This window comes from Protopterus annectens, chromosome 7.part0 (genome assembly GCF_019279795.1).
Source record: "Protopterus annectens isolate FY-2018-M chromosome 7.part0, PAN1.0, whole genome shotgun sequence".
Taxonomy (NCBI): Eukaryota; Metazoa; Chordata; order Ceratodontiformes; family Protopteridae; genus Protopterus; species Protopterus annectens.
In genome coordinates, this window is record NC_056739.1 from 1,074,538,752 (window position 1) to 1,074,558,036 (window position 19,285).

The 19,285-nt window shown below is 39.4% G+C and overlaps 1 protein-coding gene across 1 annotated transcript in view; it reads right to left on the minus strand.

The window, feature by feature from the left end:
* The window catches only part of LOC122806873 (tubulin monoglycylase TTLL3-like), a 406,187-nt gene that overhangs the window by 238,038 nt on the left and 148,864 nt on the right, over positions 1–19,285 (minus strand). The window contains exon 4 of the mRNA XM_044077644.1: positions 7,663–7,775. Coding sequence (XP_043933579.1) covers positions 7,663–7,775 — 113 coding nt within the window. The remainder of the gene's footprint in view (positions 1–7,662; positions 7,776–19,285) is intronic.

Consider the following 19,285-nt stretch of genomic DNA (forward strand, 5'->3'; position numbering starts at 1 on the left):
CTTTTTTGCAGTGACTCTTTCATGTTTGTTTTCTATATATGTGTTATTTGACAAAAGTTTTTGCAAAAGGACAAAGAATTAATTGAGTTTACATATCTTTTTAAAAAGGCAATGTTTTTGAAGTTTCAAATCCTGTTTTCCTTTCCTGAGCCAGCCTATGTCATATTTTCTGGCTTGCAAAGCTCAGCTAATTAATGAACTTACACTTTTCAGACTTATTCACTTTCAAACTACAAAATGCTTACTAGGTTTATGGCCCCAGCGAAGGGAAAAATGCAGCATTATATGACAGTAAAGTCAAAGAGCTGCACATTTTGAGCCTGAATAGCTTTATAAGCTCAGTACTTATGAAAAAAATGAGGTAAGGGTATCTTGCTGTGTTATTTTATTTGACAAAAAGATTTTTAGCTGTGTCAGGCAAAATGATGTTAACTACAAGTGAGACATATTCCTAAAGAAAGTGTTATGGGGTTTCATTCATTCCCAGTATGATGTACATTGGTAGAACAGAAATACCACAGAGCAGAAGAAACTGCTTTTTTAATACATAAACATTTGGGGATTATTCTTTATGGAAAGAAATATACTCTGGAGAAAGGAAATGGTATACATAGGGTATAGTTGTCCTTTAGAGAATGAGAGAGTACAGTGCAGAATATAACCAATAAGAAATCCCTCCAGTATAGACACTGACGTGCCAAAAAAGCTGTATCACAGGACAAAAAACATATTTTTACAGACTTGAAAAATAGCACAGTAACTAGTTTGATCTTTGTGTGACATGTTTTTCTAAAATGGAATAAGCGGGAGGAGATGTGATTGTGTGAGATGGGCGGTAACAGCTTTTACAGATTTTTTTTTTTTATTTATTTTGACATTTGTTGACTGGGTTAGTCCAGGTGAGCCAGAAGCCAATTTTCAGTGGAGACCTGAGGAGAAAAGCTCCAAGGTAGTAACATACATATATTCAAAACAAGTACAATAAAAATATAAAATCTAAAAAAAACAGTACATAGAAGTCATAGTGAAAGAAAAATAATACATGCAAAAATGACAAAAATGTGAAACAAGCATAGATTGGACAGTGCAGAAACAGTTTTAAGTTTACAGTTATCAGGGAGAAGCATCACAGGGAGAGTACAGTAAACAATTTGCCTTTGGGAAACAAACCCGAACTGTATGCAATGTAGAGTTATTATTTAGTCTCAGAACACGGGAACAGTGAAGGATGAAAATAGTGTTGGAGATTTGGTACTAGTATAGTGTAGTAGTATGAGACCTTGTGTTACATTGTTTGAATGCCAAACTGATGCCTGGATGGTGGAGCTGAATTCACTGACCATGATTTCTGTTCTAGTAGCTGGCTTGCAGGCAATCATTTGTGAGCACTGATGTACTTCCAGTGCAGTGGAAATGACAATATGGCAGTCTACTGTGATAGTTTCAGGATGTTTTAATGCTGGTTTTCATAATGCATCCTGCTATGATGTGAATTACTCATTTTCTGCTCCATTTATTCTCCTTCACTCTTAAAGGTAGTTTAGATGACAGTAGTCCTTTAGGCATAGATGTAGATGTCTCAGCTTGTGGTCCTTTTAAACAGAAGAGATGCTGAACCAACAAATTGTGGACTAAATTGTTTGATGAACTATAATTTGGGACATCAGAAAAAAAATAAATGAATGGCAGTAGCCACATACAGTGATAAGTCTACAGCCAGACTGACTTAGTTTTGTAAATCATAGATGTGCTTGTAAAATACAATGGTATAGAGGAATGAAAAATTTCTTAGCTGTTGAGAAGTCAGGAAAAGACTGAACTTTGCATTACTGTTTTTGGGGGGTTTGCTATGTACTATTTTTATTGTGCATAGCAGTTTACTAGGAATCATCTTTGAACATTCTAAAAAAGGATTAAATTCATGTTGTTATAATTTTCACCATTAAAAATGCCAGTCACCCTTTTGCCTACCTATACATTTAATTTAAAGCTGGAGTAGGAACAAGGATTTGCCCCAGTAAGTAAGTAATTCATGGGTGTCAGAGGCACAGAGACAAGCAGAGGGTTCATTTGGGGAAGCAGTGCATAACAATACTAATGAGTGATCTGGGAGACAGATACAAGGTATTCGAAAAGAGAGTGGTGACATCCTGACCTGGAGGGGCAAAACCTGAGGAGAAGAAGAGATGGTAAGATGTAATACCTGGAGAGGCCAGCAGTGTCATATGTCTGAGAGGTATGTTTATGACCAGTTAATTTGTTTCACTGTGTAATATTGGGTTCCATTGCCTTCCTCTCACTTGAATGCTAGGTGACTCTGAACAAGTCATTTCTCCGAGCAGTGCTCCCAGGTCACACCTGAGAAAACCACTTCTGCCTGATGTGTTCACCTGCTTAATGCAGGAGCAAAATAAAACATATTAATGAAGGTCCATTTACTACCCTCCCTCTATGCACACTATATTTAATATGCCACCTTTGGGTGTCTGCATTCTACATAAACTCAGTCCTCTTTTCTACTGTATTTTTCCATTCTGTTCCACAGTGCATCAATTTTTACAAGCAGCTTAAAATGCTGTAATTTTCTTTAACCAATTTGATATGGTTTGCTTTTGGTTCACCTTTTAATTCCCCCTCCCTTTTGCATGCCCAGAGCTGACCATTACCTACCTGGGTGCATCATTTATTTTTTTTTACTTTGCGTGCCCCTGGTACTATCCCATAGGGTTGGGAGCATTCCAATGGACAGCTGGGAAGAGGAAGTAGAGCAGAGCCATCTGCATTGTCACATATGCTGACCCTGCACACAAGGGAGGATTTTTGGTATGTCCTAAAAGGGAAGGTACACACACGTTACAGCATGCAAAATCAGATAACCCCTGTCTCCCCTCAGATTCTATACTGTTTAGTAGCAATCTGTCCTGCAATTATAGCACATTCCATCACCAGGGCTGTGTCTTCATCATGTACAGAAACCCCCTCCTCCCAGGGTGGGTGGTCCAACAAAGGCACTCTTTCCCCTTGCCTGCCCTACCCCTGGCTCCTCCATTGTCTGAGCTAGTAGTCAATCTCAAATTGCCTGGATTGCATTGAGGGTTCCATCCCTCTATGCAATAGAGCTGAAATGGTTTACCTTTTACTTCCTTTCTCCTTCTTGATATGCATCTACTCATTCCCCTCTCCTTGTTGTATTCTTCCTATCAGGCCCCTCCCCTTACTCCTCCCACTTTTCTTCATTCCCCCTTATATTCTTTCGTATACATTCTGTATTGTGAGGCTTTTGTTTTTCTGTTATTGCTCATGAGAAAATAAAGTATTAATTTCTTCAGTTGTCCTTAGCAACTTGGCTAATACTAAACTTGGCATAAGTTTTGGTTACATTTATTACCACCCTGTTTTCTTATACTCCCTCTATATTTTTAATGTTGTTAAAGAGTTTTCTAACCACTCTTTAGTTCCATTCTGTTGTCCCTGTGACATCAATAACTAATATATGCACATTGGGTTTGATCCTGTTACCATTCTTTATTTGGACTATATCATTTGAATAATTGTCTCTTAGCTACAGAAAAAAAGAGTGCAGTTATGCTGATGTGTCTAACAATATCTAATCAGATAAAGACCACCCATGACTGGATTTCTTATCCAGCAGTCTGAAGAACACCTTCACATACAAATTAGTGTTGCTATGCTTGCAGACTGTTAAATAAAGGGTATCTAAATACACTCTGACAGGTCATAATCTACACCGTTAGCATACATTATTTTGGGGGTATCCAGTGAAATGCTGCCAGTGCTTCCTAATCTCTTTCTGTTTCTGATGGAGACCACACACACACACACACACACACGTGTGTGTGTGCACGCACCTAAACATGTACACATGCACACACACACACGAGTGCAAATTTCTCTTTCGATCTGTAACAGTTTGTAATCTTTCAGCTTTTTGTATATATTTTATTATTTATTCATTTTGTTTGGGTTTTTGTTGACTGGGTTAGTCCCACTAAGTCTTCACATCTTTTCAGAAGAGGCCTTAGGTAGTATTAATATTGCCAAAGGGACATTTGACCAGGACATGGGTAAATTCCTTACCCATTTTGGTGAGGAATTTTACATCTTCTGAGTTATCTCAACAAATGAGGCAGATGGGACATATGATTTCACACACAAGAGTGCAGCTTGCCCCTCATGCTGCATTGCAATATCAGTACCAGTAAAATGAATCCAAGCACCTGGTGTGAGAATAGAACCCACAATATTTTGGTCTTCTAGGATAAAAGATGAATGTGCTACCAGTTGAGCCAGTTAAACTGTCATAAGTTATGATTCGCCACCACTTTTTTCAGTCTGAGGGACACTGCATGCTGATTAAAGCATAATAAGTTGACCAGTTCCATGGACACAAACATAAATGTTTAACTATGGCCTGGGCAACCCAGGTTCAGTTAGAGGCCTGGGCACTGGAGAACCCAGCCAGAGAGTAATGACAGTGAGCTTGGCATTATCTCACCCATCCTGGGGGTCATGGACAGATGTGTCCCACTACAGTAGAAACACTTATGGCCTAGAACCCAACTGTATTTCCATGTGAAGTGGAGCATGATGGCATGAGCCTGCAAAGAAGAACCTAACTCTACCTTAACATAGCTGTGAAAGCATACATCAATGCAATGGCCAAACACAGCAGGCATTCTACTATGCCTCCTCACCTACATGTGGAGGGATTAAGAGCAAAAGACAAAATCTCCTGATTCCATGAAGTATAGTGGGCAGAACCTCTTGACTCTCGCTTTCTATGCCTACTGTCATCAGACCTCAGGAAATGGGGAGAAATAAATGTATCAACTGAAAATATGATCATAGGAAGACTTGTGGGAAAAAAAGAGCAGAGAAATTCCCAATAATTTAATTTCTTACTGCTATGACTGTTAAGAAAGCATCTTACCATAACCACCCAATCACATGTTCTCTGTCCTTCTAGGTATCTGTCTGCCATTAAAATGCTTCTGTTCCTGATATACATCCAGAGCCATTTCTTTCCTGTCTAATTCTGTCTCTGAGTTCTTGTTATAGCCATGCAATATTTATCACATTTTTGTTCCTGGATCACATCTTGAGCCACCCAGTATTTGCCCCATTCTATCCCTGTAGAAATGCAAATTCTGACATCATCTCTTACTTGACCATAACAGAATGAATTCCAGTCCTGCTACAACAGGAGCAATCCAGCCCTACAACATTCTGCCCCTGGAGTACATGGGAGCCTTTCGTTTCTTACTACATTTTGCCCCTGGGTCACATCTGAATCAGTGCAGACCCTGCCATATCCTGCCCCTAAATCACACAAGCTGTTATTCAATCCCTTTCATTCTGTATCCCTGGGACACACTGATAGTTATCTAGTCCCTACAATGCTCTGTCTCTGTGTCCATTCTCTGTCCCTGAGTCTCATTAGCAGTTAATTGGTCCTTTTCATTCCTCATTCCTGAGTCACAATGGCATCTACCAAGTATCTGCCCTATACTTCTCCTGAGTTGTAGCCAAAGCCATCCAATTCCTGTCACAGCCTATCCCTAGGCCAGACCAGGATGAAACCCATCTCTGCCACACTCTTTCACTGGGCCACAGTGAGAACCAAATAGCCCTTGCTGTATTTTGATCTTAGGAAATATCATTCACTTCCTGCCATATTTTGTTTGCGGGTCACACATTAATTATTCATACCCTGCCACATTTTGCCTCTGTGCTTCAAATGAATCATTCATTCCCTGCTTTATTTTGTCCCTGGTTTACACAGGAATTATTCATTCATTCTCTGACATGTTCTACCTCTGCTTCCCAGTAGCCATTTGAAATGCTGGAATCCACTAGAATGAGTCTCGAAAAACAGAAACTGAATGGTGGAAAAACAGACTTACATATACTAAATCAAGGATGGCCATTTCTTGGAATATTCCCTTTTCTCTGAGGTATGGTGATCTCGGAGGTGGTATACACACACACACACACACACACACACACACACACACACACACACACACACACACACACACACACACACACACACACACACACACACACACACACACACACATATATATATATATATATATATATATATATATATATATATATATATATATAAGTTTGGAAGGGTGTGGATGGGCTTGCCCTCTTACAAAAAATAAGTTTAAAGAGAAGAGTGATCTTTGAGATTTGCTCTTTTCCTGGGTTTTCAGTCTTTTTTTTTTGGCTTGTTGGCAATTGGCATTTCAAGTCCTAACATTTCAATAGGGATCCCTGGCTCCCACCTAGAGCTATTCATTCCCTGATACATTCTATCTCTTCGTCACACAGAATCATTCATACTCTGTCACATTTTGTGCCTGGGTTAGATTGCAGCCATTCAGTTCTTGTCACACAGGAGTTCTGGGTAACACAGGAGTCAACCAATACCTACTCTAGGTTGCCATGGTCACACAAGAGACATCCAATACTTTCTGCATTCTGCACTTGGGTCACACAGGAGCCATCCAATTCCTGCTATAGTCTGCTCCTAAGTCATAAAAGGGGTCACTCATTCCATGCTACAGTCATCGTTTGGGTCACACTTGGAGACATTCAGTACCTGCCATATTCTATCTCTGGGACACACATGAGACAGCCTCTGCCTAACACATTCTCATCTTTGGTCACAAATGATCCATCCAGTTTCTGCAGTATTGTGCTCCTCAGTCATGCAGAAGTCATTTATTATTTACTACAGTCTTTTTCTGGGTCACATTTGGAGCCATCCAATACCTGATAAACTCCAAAACCATGTTACATTCAGAGCTATCTATTCTCTGACACATTATGAACTTGGGTTTTCTGAAAAGAGGCCAAGGCCAAGTGGGTCTAACCCAGTCAAGAAAAGCATAAATAAAAGGAATAAATAATAAAATATATACAAAAAGGTAAAAGGCAACAGACTGTTCCAATTTAAAGAGTCATTTGCATGCCACTATCTCAGGGTCACCCTTAAAGCCATCCAGTCTCTGCCACAGCCTATCGCTGAATCACAGTGGGAGCCAAAAAAGTCTGCCCCACAGTATTCTTCTGGAACAGACGAGAATCATTTATTCCTGGATGGATTTTGATTCTTGATCATGTGGGTGCCATTTATTCTCTGCCATATTATGCCTCTGGGTCATACTGGGAACCATCTAGTCTCTGCCACATTCTGTTAACAGGTCACAGTGTATACTGCCTGATGCATTCTGCCCTGTAGCACATTAGAGTCATTTCCAGCCAAGTCAAATTCTGCATCTGGATCACATGCAGATTCATACATTACCTGCAGTATTTTATTCATGTACTCCCTGCCTTATTCTGCCCCTAGGGCACATGGGCATATCTTGTACTTTACGTTCTGCCCCTGAGTTATACAAGGGAATGATCCAATAGATTCTTGCATCAGTCACCATATTTTAAGTGAATCTTTACATAAGTGAAAAATGTAGAAAAAAATACAATAAAAAGTAAAAAAAAAAAAAGTGTCTATATAATGAGTGTATACCATCCTGACACTGCAGTTTTCTAAAATAATCCATTTTTTTTCACTGTTGCAGGGAATGGAAGTTTCATATTTCTAAACCAGAACTATCAAATGCATACCTTTATTGCCTTTTCTGCCAATGATCTGGCATTCTTCAGACGATCGAAACTGATCACTTGAAGGGTCGTCATGTTCTTCCGTACCCGACCTTCTATTGCAGGTGCCCCTGTTCCTAAGGAAACATGAATTTTACTGAGTAGGTAACATAGGATGATATAAATAGAACCAGTTGAGATCAGGAAAACAAGACAGTATTCTCTCTCCCTCTCTGTGTCATTCTCTCAAACACACAAACACATAAATATATAGGCATTTATATTTATACACTATACACACTTCAAACAAATGTGCAGAAATATTTAAGAAATAATAAATAGCAGGAAGACAACCTGAGGAAACAATGAAAGCTGGTCATTCCCTTGCTGGAATAAACCAAAATAATGTAATAAATACACACAAACTTCACAGAAAAACATCTCCTTTAAAAACTCCTTTGTCATTATTCATTGCTACATATGAGATAATCTACCTATTGTCACTTTTCCCTAGTCTCCCGTGACTATTTTCAATGTATAACTTATATTAGTTGCTCATTGACATGAAACTAACAGCAAACAGCAACATTCCTCAGTCGTGCTATTCTGTAAAGAAAGAATAAATATTATATCCAGTGAGTCTCTGTACTTCTGTGTTCTGCACTATACTTAAGATATGATAATTCTGTCTCAATAACCAAAAGAAAAATTACAAAAAGGCAGTGCATTTAGTAAAATGGCAAAGATGGGCACTGTGTCTTTAAGAAATGCAATGTTAAAATCCTAGCCCGCTGATTCTAATAAGGAGTAAGTGGGGGTGTTCCTGAATGTCTGACTCCCACACCATACCAATTTCTGTCAGAAAAATATCTCGGGTATAGAATAAAAGAACTGTGCACATTCTTAACCTTTTACCTTAATGCTCACTCCCATTGGCTCTTGGCACATGTATGGTAGGGTGGCATGATGTATATAAATATATAAATGTGAAAGGAACTCCTATTTACAAATTAACTGGAAGAGAGTAATCAAACAGCATACCTATATGGTTTAGTTATTCTTTGGTTAAACAGGTGTCCTCTTCTAAGGAATCTGTTACAAGACTCAGGCATGTAAATGCCATAGTTTGTGAATAAAACAAAAACAGATGCTACCACAGAAATGAAACAAGCAAAATAAAGGAGAATGATCTCTACAATTAAGAAAATTCATGAAAGAAATCAGCAGATGTCGATTCACTCAGATGAAAATAATTCTGATTGTCACAGAGAATCAGTTAAGACTTAATAATTTCTAGCAGGTAGAGAAACATAAGAAAAAGCATGTAGGTGCCAGAGAGTGACCCCCCCCAACTACGTTTGCTTGTCACTGATAAGCTGTGTACTCAGTAAGACACTGTTAACAGCTCATTTTAAGTAATAGTCTTTTTACCACTGTTAAACAACCTGGTAAGCTATGTCACAGAATCGTCATCCTTTAATGACTGTGCTGAGGCTAGAAACTATATCACAGAGGCACATATTGCAGAGGCAGAATGTCATTTAACAGTGTACTGAAGGTATAACGCTATATCACAGAGGCACTACTTTCACCAAAAATGCATTGAAAGTTGGAACCTGTCTCACAGAAGTAGGGCCTTCCAATCCTCTGAAACTGAACAGCTGTATTATAGAGTTGTGGTCTTCATTGACAGTGTATTCAGTCTAGAATGCTACATCACAGCTGCAGGCATCATAGAGGAAGGGTCTGAACTGAGAATATAATGAGGCTGCAAAGCTGTAAAACAGAGACACAGCCTTCAGTCACTGTGCACTGGGGCTTGGAACTTCAAGTTGGATATTAGTGAGGCCGGCTCCATTAACAAAGAGGTATGATTCCCTGACTTTTAACCCAGTCACCAAGGTACAATTAATGAGTTGGGTGTTGGGAAAAGTTGGTGTGCGATGCATGAGAAAAGAGGGACAATTTTCAGCTCATCAGTCTCAGAAAAGGGGACAGTGTGTCTGCGGGCTGGTATGTGGGAAGGAACTTGATAACCTCACTTGTATGATGAAGTACACTACCTACCAGAGGCTGCATGTGTGGAAGGATGCATGTGCCACTCATAAGAAATGTTAGCAAAGGTCATCATGGCCACGGGGAAGTAGTTAGGCATATAAAATAAAAAAGGTCCTGATGATGACCCAACTCTTACTTGCCATGGGAACAAAGGTCTATGTGAAATAAACGAAAGCTTGAAATGTCGAACGTCATATGGTCGAGACCATATGACCTTCATTTCAAGTGTCTGAAGGTTGACTTTAACGGCGCCATACAGTGCAAAATGGGAGAATTTCCCTTTTCTGCACTGAAGTGCAGTCTTGGAGTTGGTATATTGAAGTAGGGAGGGTGTAGGGGGTGCAGGGGGCTTGCCCCCAGCTCGCACCGTTAAGGTATGTTTTTCTTTTTCTTTTTTTTTTTATTATATATTCGAACTTCCAAATATCGACCATATGTTATCGAACATATGGTATTTGACATTTTGGAAGTTTGAATATATAACATAGACCTGGGAATAACATGGCTGGTGATCTTTCACCACTGGAAGAAATTAATGGGTTAATAGGGATAGGCATCTGGTGTTGAGGCCCTAAAAACAAAGCTTTATCATAGAGGTAGGCATCATAAAGACCAGGTCTTCATCAACTGAGATCTGATTTCAGTCAATAAACTAATATCATAGTGGCGCTGGGTTTACTGACAAAGCTGTGATGTTAGAAAGCTGTATCACAGAGGCAGGCATGGTTTTAATTAATAATGCCCTGATGCTAGAACGCTATATCTCAGAGGCGGGCATGGTTTTAATTAACATTGCATTAACACTAGAAAGCTACATCACAGATGCAGGCATGATATTAACCGACAATGCACTATCACTAGAAAGCTATATCACAGAGGCACATATGGTTTTAATTAACAATGCACTAACACAAGAAAGCTATATCACAGTGGCAGGCATGGTTTTAATTAACAATACATGAACACTGGAAAGCTGTATCACAGAGGCAGGCATGCTTTTAAATAACAATGCACGAACACTAGAAAGCTATATCACATAGGCACAACCCTTCTTATTGACAATGCACAGAGGTTTGAAAGCTACTTAAATCAAGGGCCTTCACTGACAATATCATAGGGATCATTTTTTTGAGTTGCAGGGCAGTGAGGCTAGAGTGCTGCAGAGGGGAATTTTATGTAACTCCTTCCTTATTGTTCTCTTCTAGTTCAAAGCCTGAAGATGGTCCAATGAGACCAATGCTGTACCCCAGTTAACAAATTAAGATAAAATAAAAGTAAATCACAAATTACTAAATATGTAGCTTACAGTTTTCTAGATGCTAGACTGGAATAACTCCATGTCTGAATTTCTTATTATTTGTAACATCATCTAGTAATTTTTAAAACTAGACAGGGATATGTAGTGTTTAATTAGGGCTGGCAGCTTGCTGCATAATCCAGATAGAAAACACACCACAAGCCAGTCCCTTAGTAGCAAAGCAGCTAACCTGCTGTAAGCCTGAAGAGCTGTGTGTTCTCACCACAGTAAGTCATAAAAAATGGATCTAATGCACCTTGAAGATCAGTAACAGATCACCCCACCCATTCCTTAGGAGTCAGTATGACTCTGAGTACAGTGACAGATGCATTAACCTATCTGCATAGCTTTCATTTTATAGCCCTACAATTTTGTTTATGAGAAACACTACCACTAGAACTCTCTCTCTAGTTGTGTAATGTGTTTTGTTAGGTACTGTAAATAGAAAACAAATAGCAGTATACTCTATAATTAGCCACATCTGTGCCTTATACACCAGCACAATCATTAATGTGGATTATCAACACCCCCAAATGCCTTCCAAGGACTGCAGATACATACAACTCTTGACTACAAGTATAATCTCTTATGACAGCATCCATTTTAATTGTACAGCCACTAATTTTATAATCAGATTCTACGGTATTCTTCCCAAACAAGAGTGTACTACATTGTTTCAAGATGTGTATGATTCTGCTGTCAGAAACCTAAAAGCATACGGTGTCTATAGACTCCTCGCACAGTACTGATAAAGCTGTGGTACAGGTATCAGTGCTTCCCTCCTTGTATTTAACATCACATTTTGGCATCCACAGGTGATGACTCATTTTTATCTCAGAAACAAAAGTATCAAATAACAATGGACCTGACACTGAGCCTGTGGTTCTCCAAGGGTTATATCAGCCGAGTTTGAGAATATCCACCTGCCCCCAAACAAGTCCCTTTGATTTATTAAGTGAATAGTCTGTGATGTAGTTAATGTTACAGCAGCTAATTTCTAACTCTTTTACCTTGTGAGATCATGTCAAATCCTTTGGCTGCATCAAGGTGTGCTGTATGAACTATCAGGCTTCCATCTACATTACAAGTTATTTGATCAACAAATATTACACATTTTTGAAAGGAGGATATCAGAATCTTCCCTCAAACTCCATCCCCACTCCACTGGCACACACACACACACACACACACACACACACACACACACACACACACACACACACACACACACACACACACATATTAGCATACACCCATGCACTCACACACACACACACACACACACTAGCATACACCCTCGCACTACCACATATGTATATGTATGTATATGTATATATATATATATATATATATATATATATATATATATATATATATATATATACACACACACACACACACACACACACACACACACACACACCAGTCTTGCTCTAGGAACAAGGTGAACAATTAAGATGGCCAATCATGGTCAAAGCTAAACAGGAATCTGCAAAAAGAAAAAAATAGCATTCAGCAGGGGGTTTGCTCTGATGACTGACTGCACAGTCTCAGAGTTCATTTTATATAAGTAGGGGTTGTAGGTGCTCCATTTAAAAAGGAATGTTGTTGCTATTTTGTCATAGTTTCCCCATTTCACCTTGACCTTCCTCGGCAGTCACAATCAGAGCTAAGAGCAGGAAACTTCTCATTTCCCCAGATCCATGATCACCCTTTCCGTTAATTTAATTATTTATTATTTGCTTCTTTGTTTGGTAACAGGGGTAGCGATGTGATTCCAGAGAATCTACTTCATCCACAAGCTGGAGAAGAGGATACCAATAGCTACACAGAGGCAGGAAACAACAACTGTTTACACAAACAAAGCACATATAAAAATGGATGAGAATCATACATAGCAAACATCAGTAATCTGGCGATTGTAATATCAGGAAGACATTTGATTATATCTTATGTAGGAGGGCCAGTTTAAAGGAGATTAGAGACTGTAAAGTGGTGGCCGGAGAAAGTGTAGTTAGGCAGCATAGGATGGTGGTTTGTAGGATGACGCTGGTGATCAAGAAGTGGAGGAGGAGTGTGAGGGCAGCACCAAGGATCAAATGGTGGAAATTGAAAAAGGGTAATTGTGAGGTGGAGTTCAGGGATTAGTTAAGACAGGCACTGGGTGGCAGTGAAGAGTTACCAAATAGCTGGGTAACTACAGCAGAGCTAGTAAGGGAGATGGCTAGAAAGGTGCTTGGTATCACATCGGGACAGAGGAAGGATGACAAGAAGACATGGTGGTGGAATGAGGAAGTACAGATGAGTATACAGGCAAAGAGGTTGGCAAAGAAGAAGTGGGATTGTCAGAGAGATGAAGAAAGTAGACAGGAGTATGAGGAGATGAGGTGCATGGCAAAGAGAGAGGTGGCGAAGGCTAAGGATAAGGCATATGAAGAGTTGTATGAAAGGTTGGACACTAAGGAGGGAGAAAAGGACCTGTACCGATTGGCTAGACAGATGCACCGAGCTAGGAAAGATGTGCAGCAGGTAAAGGTGATAAAGGATAATGAGGGAAACATACTCACAAGAGAGGAGAGTGTGTTGAGGAGATGGAAAGAGTACTTTGAGGGGTTGATGAATGAAGAGAATGAGAGGGAGAGAAGGTTGGATGATGTAGGGATAGTGAATCATGAAGTGCAGTGGATTAGCAAGGAGGAAGTAAGGATAGCTATGAAGAGAATGAAGAATGGCAAGGCTGTTGGCCCAGATGACATACCTGCGGAAGCATGGAGGTGTGTAGGTGAAATGGCAGTGGAGTTTTTAACCAGATTGTTTAATGAAATCTTGGAAAGTGAGAGGATGCCTGAGGAATGGAGAAAAAGTGTTTTGGTACCGATTTTTAAGAATAAGGGTGATGTGCAGAGTTGTAGTAACTACAGAGGGTTTAAATTGATCAGTCACAGCATGAAGTTATGGGAATCAGTAGTGGAAGCTAGGTTAAGAAGGGAGGTGATGATTAGTGATCAGCAGTATGGTTTCATGCTGGGAAAGAGCACTACAGATGCGATGTTTGCTCTGAGAGTGTTGATGGAGAAGTACAGAGAATGTCAGAAGGAGTTGCATTGTGTTTTTGTAGACTTGGAGAAAGCATATGACAGGGTGCCTAGAGAGGAGTTGTGGTATTGTATGAGGAAGTCAGGAGTGTCAGAGAAGTATGTAAGAGTTGTACAGGATATGTACGAGGGTAGTGTGACAGTGGTGAGGTCTGCGGTGGGAGTGACTGATGTGTTTAAGGTGGAGGTGGGGTTACATCAAGGATCAGCTCTGAGCCCTTTCTTATTTGCAATGGTGATGGACAGGTTGACAGACAAGATCAGACAGGAGTCCCCATGGACTATGATGTTTGCAGATGACATTGTGATCTGTAGTGAGGGTAGGGAACAGGTGGAGGAGACCCTGGAGAGATGGAGATATGCTCTAAAGAGAAGAGGAATGAAGGTCAGCAGGACTAAGATAGAATATATGTGTGTGAATGAGAGGGAGGATAGAGGAATGGTGAGGATGCAAGGAGTAGAGGTGGCGAAGGTGGATGAGTTTAAATACTTGGGGTCAATAGTTCAGAGTAACGGTGAGTGTGGAAGAGAGGTGAAGAAGAGAGTACAGGCAGGATGGAGTGGGTGGAGAAGAGTGTCAGGAGTGATTTGTGAGAGAAGAGTACCTGTAAGAGTGAAAGGGAAGGTCTACAAGAGGGTAGTGAGACCAGCTATGTTATATGGGTTGGAGACAGTGGCATTGACAAAAAGGCAGGAGTTTGAGCTGGATGTGGCAGAGTTAAAGATGTTAAGATTTGCACTGGGTGTGACGAGGGTGGACAGGATTAGGAATAAGTATATTAGAGGGTCAGCCCAGGTTGGAAGGTTTGGAGACAAAGCCAGAGAGGCAAGATTACGTTGGTTTGGACATCTGCTGAGGAGGGATGCTGAGTATATTGGGAAAAAGATGCTGAGGATGAAGCTACCAGATAACAGGAAAAGAGGAAGGCCTAAGATAAGATTTATGGATGTAGTGAGAGAGGGCATGCAGGTGGTTGGTGTGACAGAGCAAGATGCAGAGGACAGGAAGAAATGGAAACAGGTGATCCGCTGTGGCGACCCCTAACGGGAACAGCCGAAAGAAGATGATGAGTAAAAAGTAAATATGGCAGTGGTTGATCAGAATGAAAAATAAATCAGACATACAGAATCAACATTTGATTGACTTTCTACCTCAGCTAAACATGCATAATAATGTGAAAATTAAATCTTTTCTATATTTTATTAAAGACTGTACAAGAATTGTACAGAGTTGTCAGAGGGGTCGGCAGAAGACTGTTAGGAGGATTTTATGAACTGCTAAAGCAGACAGAGATTAGAAGCTTGAGGGTGTTGCAAATATATGACATTTTAAATGATGCGTTAATGGGAAGACAGGTGCAAGTTGCTCCCCCCCCTAAGAGGTAGTGTAAGTTTCCATCTGAACTTAGTGATTGTCACACTGTTTCTAATGCTTGCAAGAAGATCATTGCAATTGTCAGGGTCAAGAACTTTGATTGTGTCATCAGTGGAGGCTAGTGAATTAGTGGTTCATTGTATTAAAGGGGCATAAAGTGACTGAAATTAAAGAAAGAAGGGACAATACCTCTCAACTCTCCAGATTTTCGAAGAATGTCCAGATTTTTGACTCATATTTTTGGTATGTTCCTCAAAACATTTGTGATTTTCTGGAAAATCATTGGGATGATCTGAGGATTTAAGTCACTAAATAATGGTATACATTTGTGTTTCAGACTTCATAACCTTCAGAAAAATGCATGCTAAGTCAAATCCTGTTATTCTAGCAACTTTCTAAGTTTATAAGAGCAGTATTTAAAATCCGTCCCAATTTTTGGGCCTTTGTCCCCCCATTCTGTCAAGCTTTGTCCAGATTTTTTGCACTAAGAGGTTGAGAGGTATGGAAGGGGATTATTCTTCAGGCCTAAGTGGAAATGTCACATAGGACTGCCACCAGTGGAACATCCAAAAAAAAAAAAAGGACAAAAACTATACAGCCTGTTCTTCCCCCTTGCCCCACCCATTAGGGTATGTGAATGTACACTGCATCATGCTGCTGAGTGAAGAACAAGTAAATAATGTGATTAATGCAGCAATGAATTATGTGTGTAAACATTCTAGGCATGCAAAACATTATTTCACATTCTTATGGTTTTAGTAGATGGTATATTTGCTGAAGCCGTTACAGTAAGAATGCACAGCACTTGATGATTCCAAAATGGTGGTCGTTTGAGAAACACCCTCTCCTCATAGCTCTGACTTCATATATTAGGTTTTATTACTAAATACAGTAATCCTTAGATATAGACCATTTTTCTTTAAAGCCATATTTGTTAGAAGAAACTAGAGCCGAAATCTAAGCAAATATAGTGGATCTGTGCTATAGATCTACAGCATTTAATCAGTTACTAGAAGAAAACGATCCCACACGTGGATACATAGAGGCCTGAACTTTCAGCACCACAGTAAATGACAGTACCCACAAGAAGAGAAATGAAGCTAGCAATGCCAAAGGAAGTCGAAAACATGGAATTTCAAAGTACAAAGGCTAAACTATCTGCTATATCTACTTCACCGGAGAAAGAAGCAAAAAGACTGAGATCATCTAAAAGTGTACAAGAACAAATAAAGGATCCAATTAGACAGAAGACTGAAGGAGTAATACAGATGGACGAGCTGAAAAGCGCCCTACTTCCTTTGCAATCAGTCATTCAAGAACTATCTGGGAAAATGAACTCCTTCGGATCCGCAATAAATAAAATTGTTGAACTCTTGGATCTTGTAGAAGATAGATCTAATTCAAACGAATTAGAAATAGAGCGTCTAAAAGAAGAAACTAAGTCCAGAGACAAAACAATCTATGACATTCAAGCGAAGATTGTTGACCTAGAAGCTAGAAGCAGACACAATAATCTGATAATCAAGGGTCTTTCTGAAAAATACGAATCCCACCAGCTAATTGAAACCATTACACAAGTATTTAATAACTTTCTTCATGTGAGTAATCCTTCAACCACGTACACCATTGAAAGAGCACATAGAGCCCTGCGGAAACAGCAATCTACTTCAACTCCAAGACCCATTTACGTAAAAATGCTCAATTACCAAGATGTGCAAAATATTATTTCAGCTTACAAAAAATCGAACCATTTCACTTGGAACAATCAAACTATACATATCTCACAGGACTTACCCCTTGAAATTAGAGAGAAACGTCGCAAACTTTCTCCCTACTGTGCTGACCTTATAGCCTGAAAAATTAAATTTCAAATGAGGTTTCCGTGCTCGCTGTCATTTACCTTCAAAGATGCTAAATTCTCCATGTCCTCACCCAAAGAAGCGGACATAATTTTTGTTAAATGCTTTGGAGCTGCACCGTCTACATGCTGAATGCTTCCGAAAGTGGCCTTTGATTACCGAAGACTGTCTGCTATTTCCTGTATGTCTCTTAGATATCAGGTAACTTTCCAGATAAATAAATCTCCTAATTGTTAGGTTACTTTGCTCAGATCGCTCTCCGGTCTACTAGGACCATTTCTCTCGGTCTCAGTTATCCTGAAGATCCCCGGATGCAACAACAGGTGCAGGTCATAAATGTGGCACACCTGGACCCGGAAACACAAAAGCGAACTTTCACTGAAAACTATACCGCACTGGTCTTCCTGGAAAGCGTAAATAAACGAACATTGCTGAATTGCAGTAAGCAATCTACCCAGTGGACAGGAACAAAGACACAAATAGAACCATAGTGCCTGGTAAAGTGAAAGTTGAATTTTTTTTTTTTCCTCCTTTTCTTTTCTTTTCCAAACCGACAAAGCTACTATGCAGAACTGGACTGTTATAGCTCATACTTTGGGTCCTAAAACCAGACCCATTGCACCTGCATTCTGCATTTGGAGCTTTATACCTGCCTGCATACCGATAGTCTTAAAGATGACTCTATACTCCACTAGTCTAACAGTTGAATGCAGCTTATATAATCAGGAGATAGATTCTGTGTAGGTTGTTGTAGCATTACCTCCTAGGTTTAACATTTCACTCTAGTTTGCATTCCAGCTGATCACTTTTACACTATATCCCATTATACATATAGTAATTCTTATATAAAGAAATTCCCTAAAACTAATCTATTAGATACACCCTATCATTTCAACACCTATCAGCTGAACCCTGTTTAAATATTTTGGGTGTCAAAGAGTGAAATCTTGTACTATAATTGGAATTACTAGAAACTGTTCATTTGCATGTGTTAGGTCAACTCTTTCATAATTAACCATTCCCCTCATTATATTCCATTGTACTTGGAAGCTATTTGGATAAGATAAGTAGGGTTTCTGATGACTTCTTGGGGAATCAGTCTGATGTTGTATATTGAATGTAAATATTGTTGGTATTATATCTTGTTCCTATGACTCAAATGTTTAGTAAACTTATGGTTCTTTAGTGTATATAGATTTACTTCTCTCTCAATTATAGGGGCTATGTGGTTAGGCACGGGGATAGAATTGAGAGAGTTTTGTGCCACTCCTTTATCTACCATCCTATGCTACAATACCACTGAAAACTATTCTCTTTTATCCATCCTACATTCCAGATTCTCTTATATTATTACCCAGACCCTACTGGAAAATGGATAAAATCTGGAATATTACTTCCTGGAATGTCAGGGGGTTACAGAAGAAAAACAAACAAAATTTGGTGTTACATCTACTTTGCAAATCCCAGTCAGACCTTTGCTTCATCCAGGAAACTCACATGAATAATGATGAATGGACCAAAGAAAATAATAGAAAATGGGTTAGGGACATTATTTCATCGGGCTTTTCTAATAACTCCAAGGGAGTGGCAATCATTATTAAAAAGTCCTTTAAACCTATGATTATTGATAGAGGTTTTGATCAGGAGGGCAGATGGTGTTATTTTACATGTCTATCTTATAATTTAAATAAACCTGTTTTATTTCTAAACCTATACGGCCCATGCTCAGGACAGCAAGATTTTATCATGAAGGTCTATAATCTCTTACTTAAATTCCCAAACCATATCATTATTATAGGTGGTGATTGGAATATGGTAATTAACCCTAACATAGATCGCTCAAGTAAGCCAAGGGCTCTAAACTCCCAGGATTCCCTAGCGCTGAGAGAGTTAATACTTGACTTTGATTTGATGGACCCTATTTCGTTTGATCATGACTCCGGAAACAAGAATAGTTTTGCTT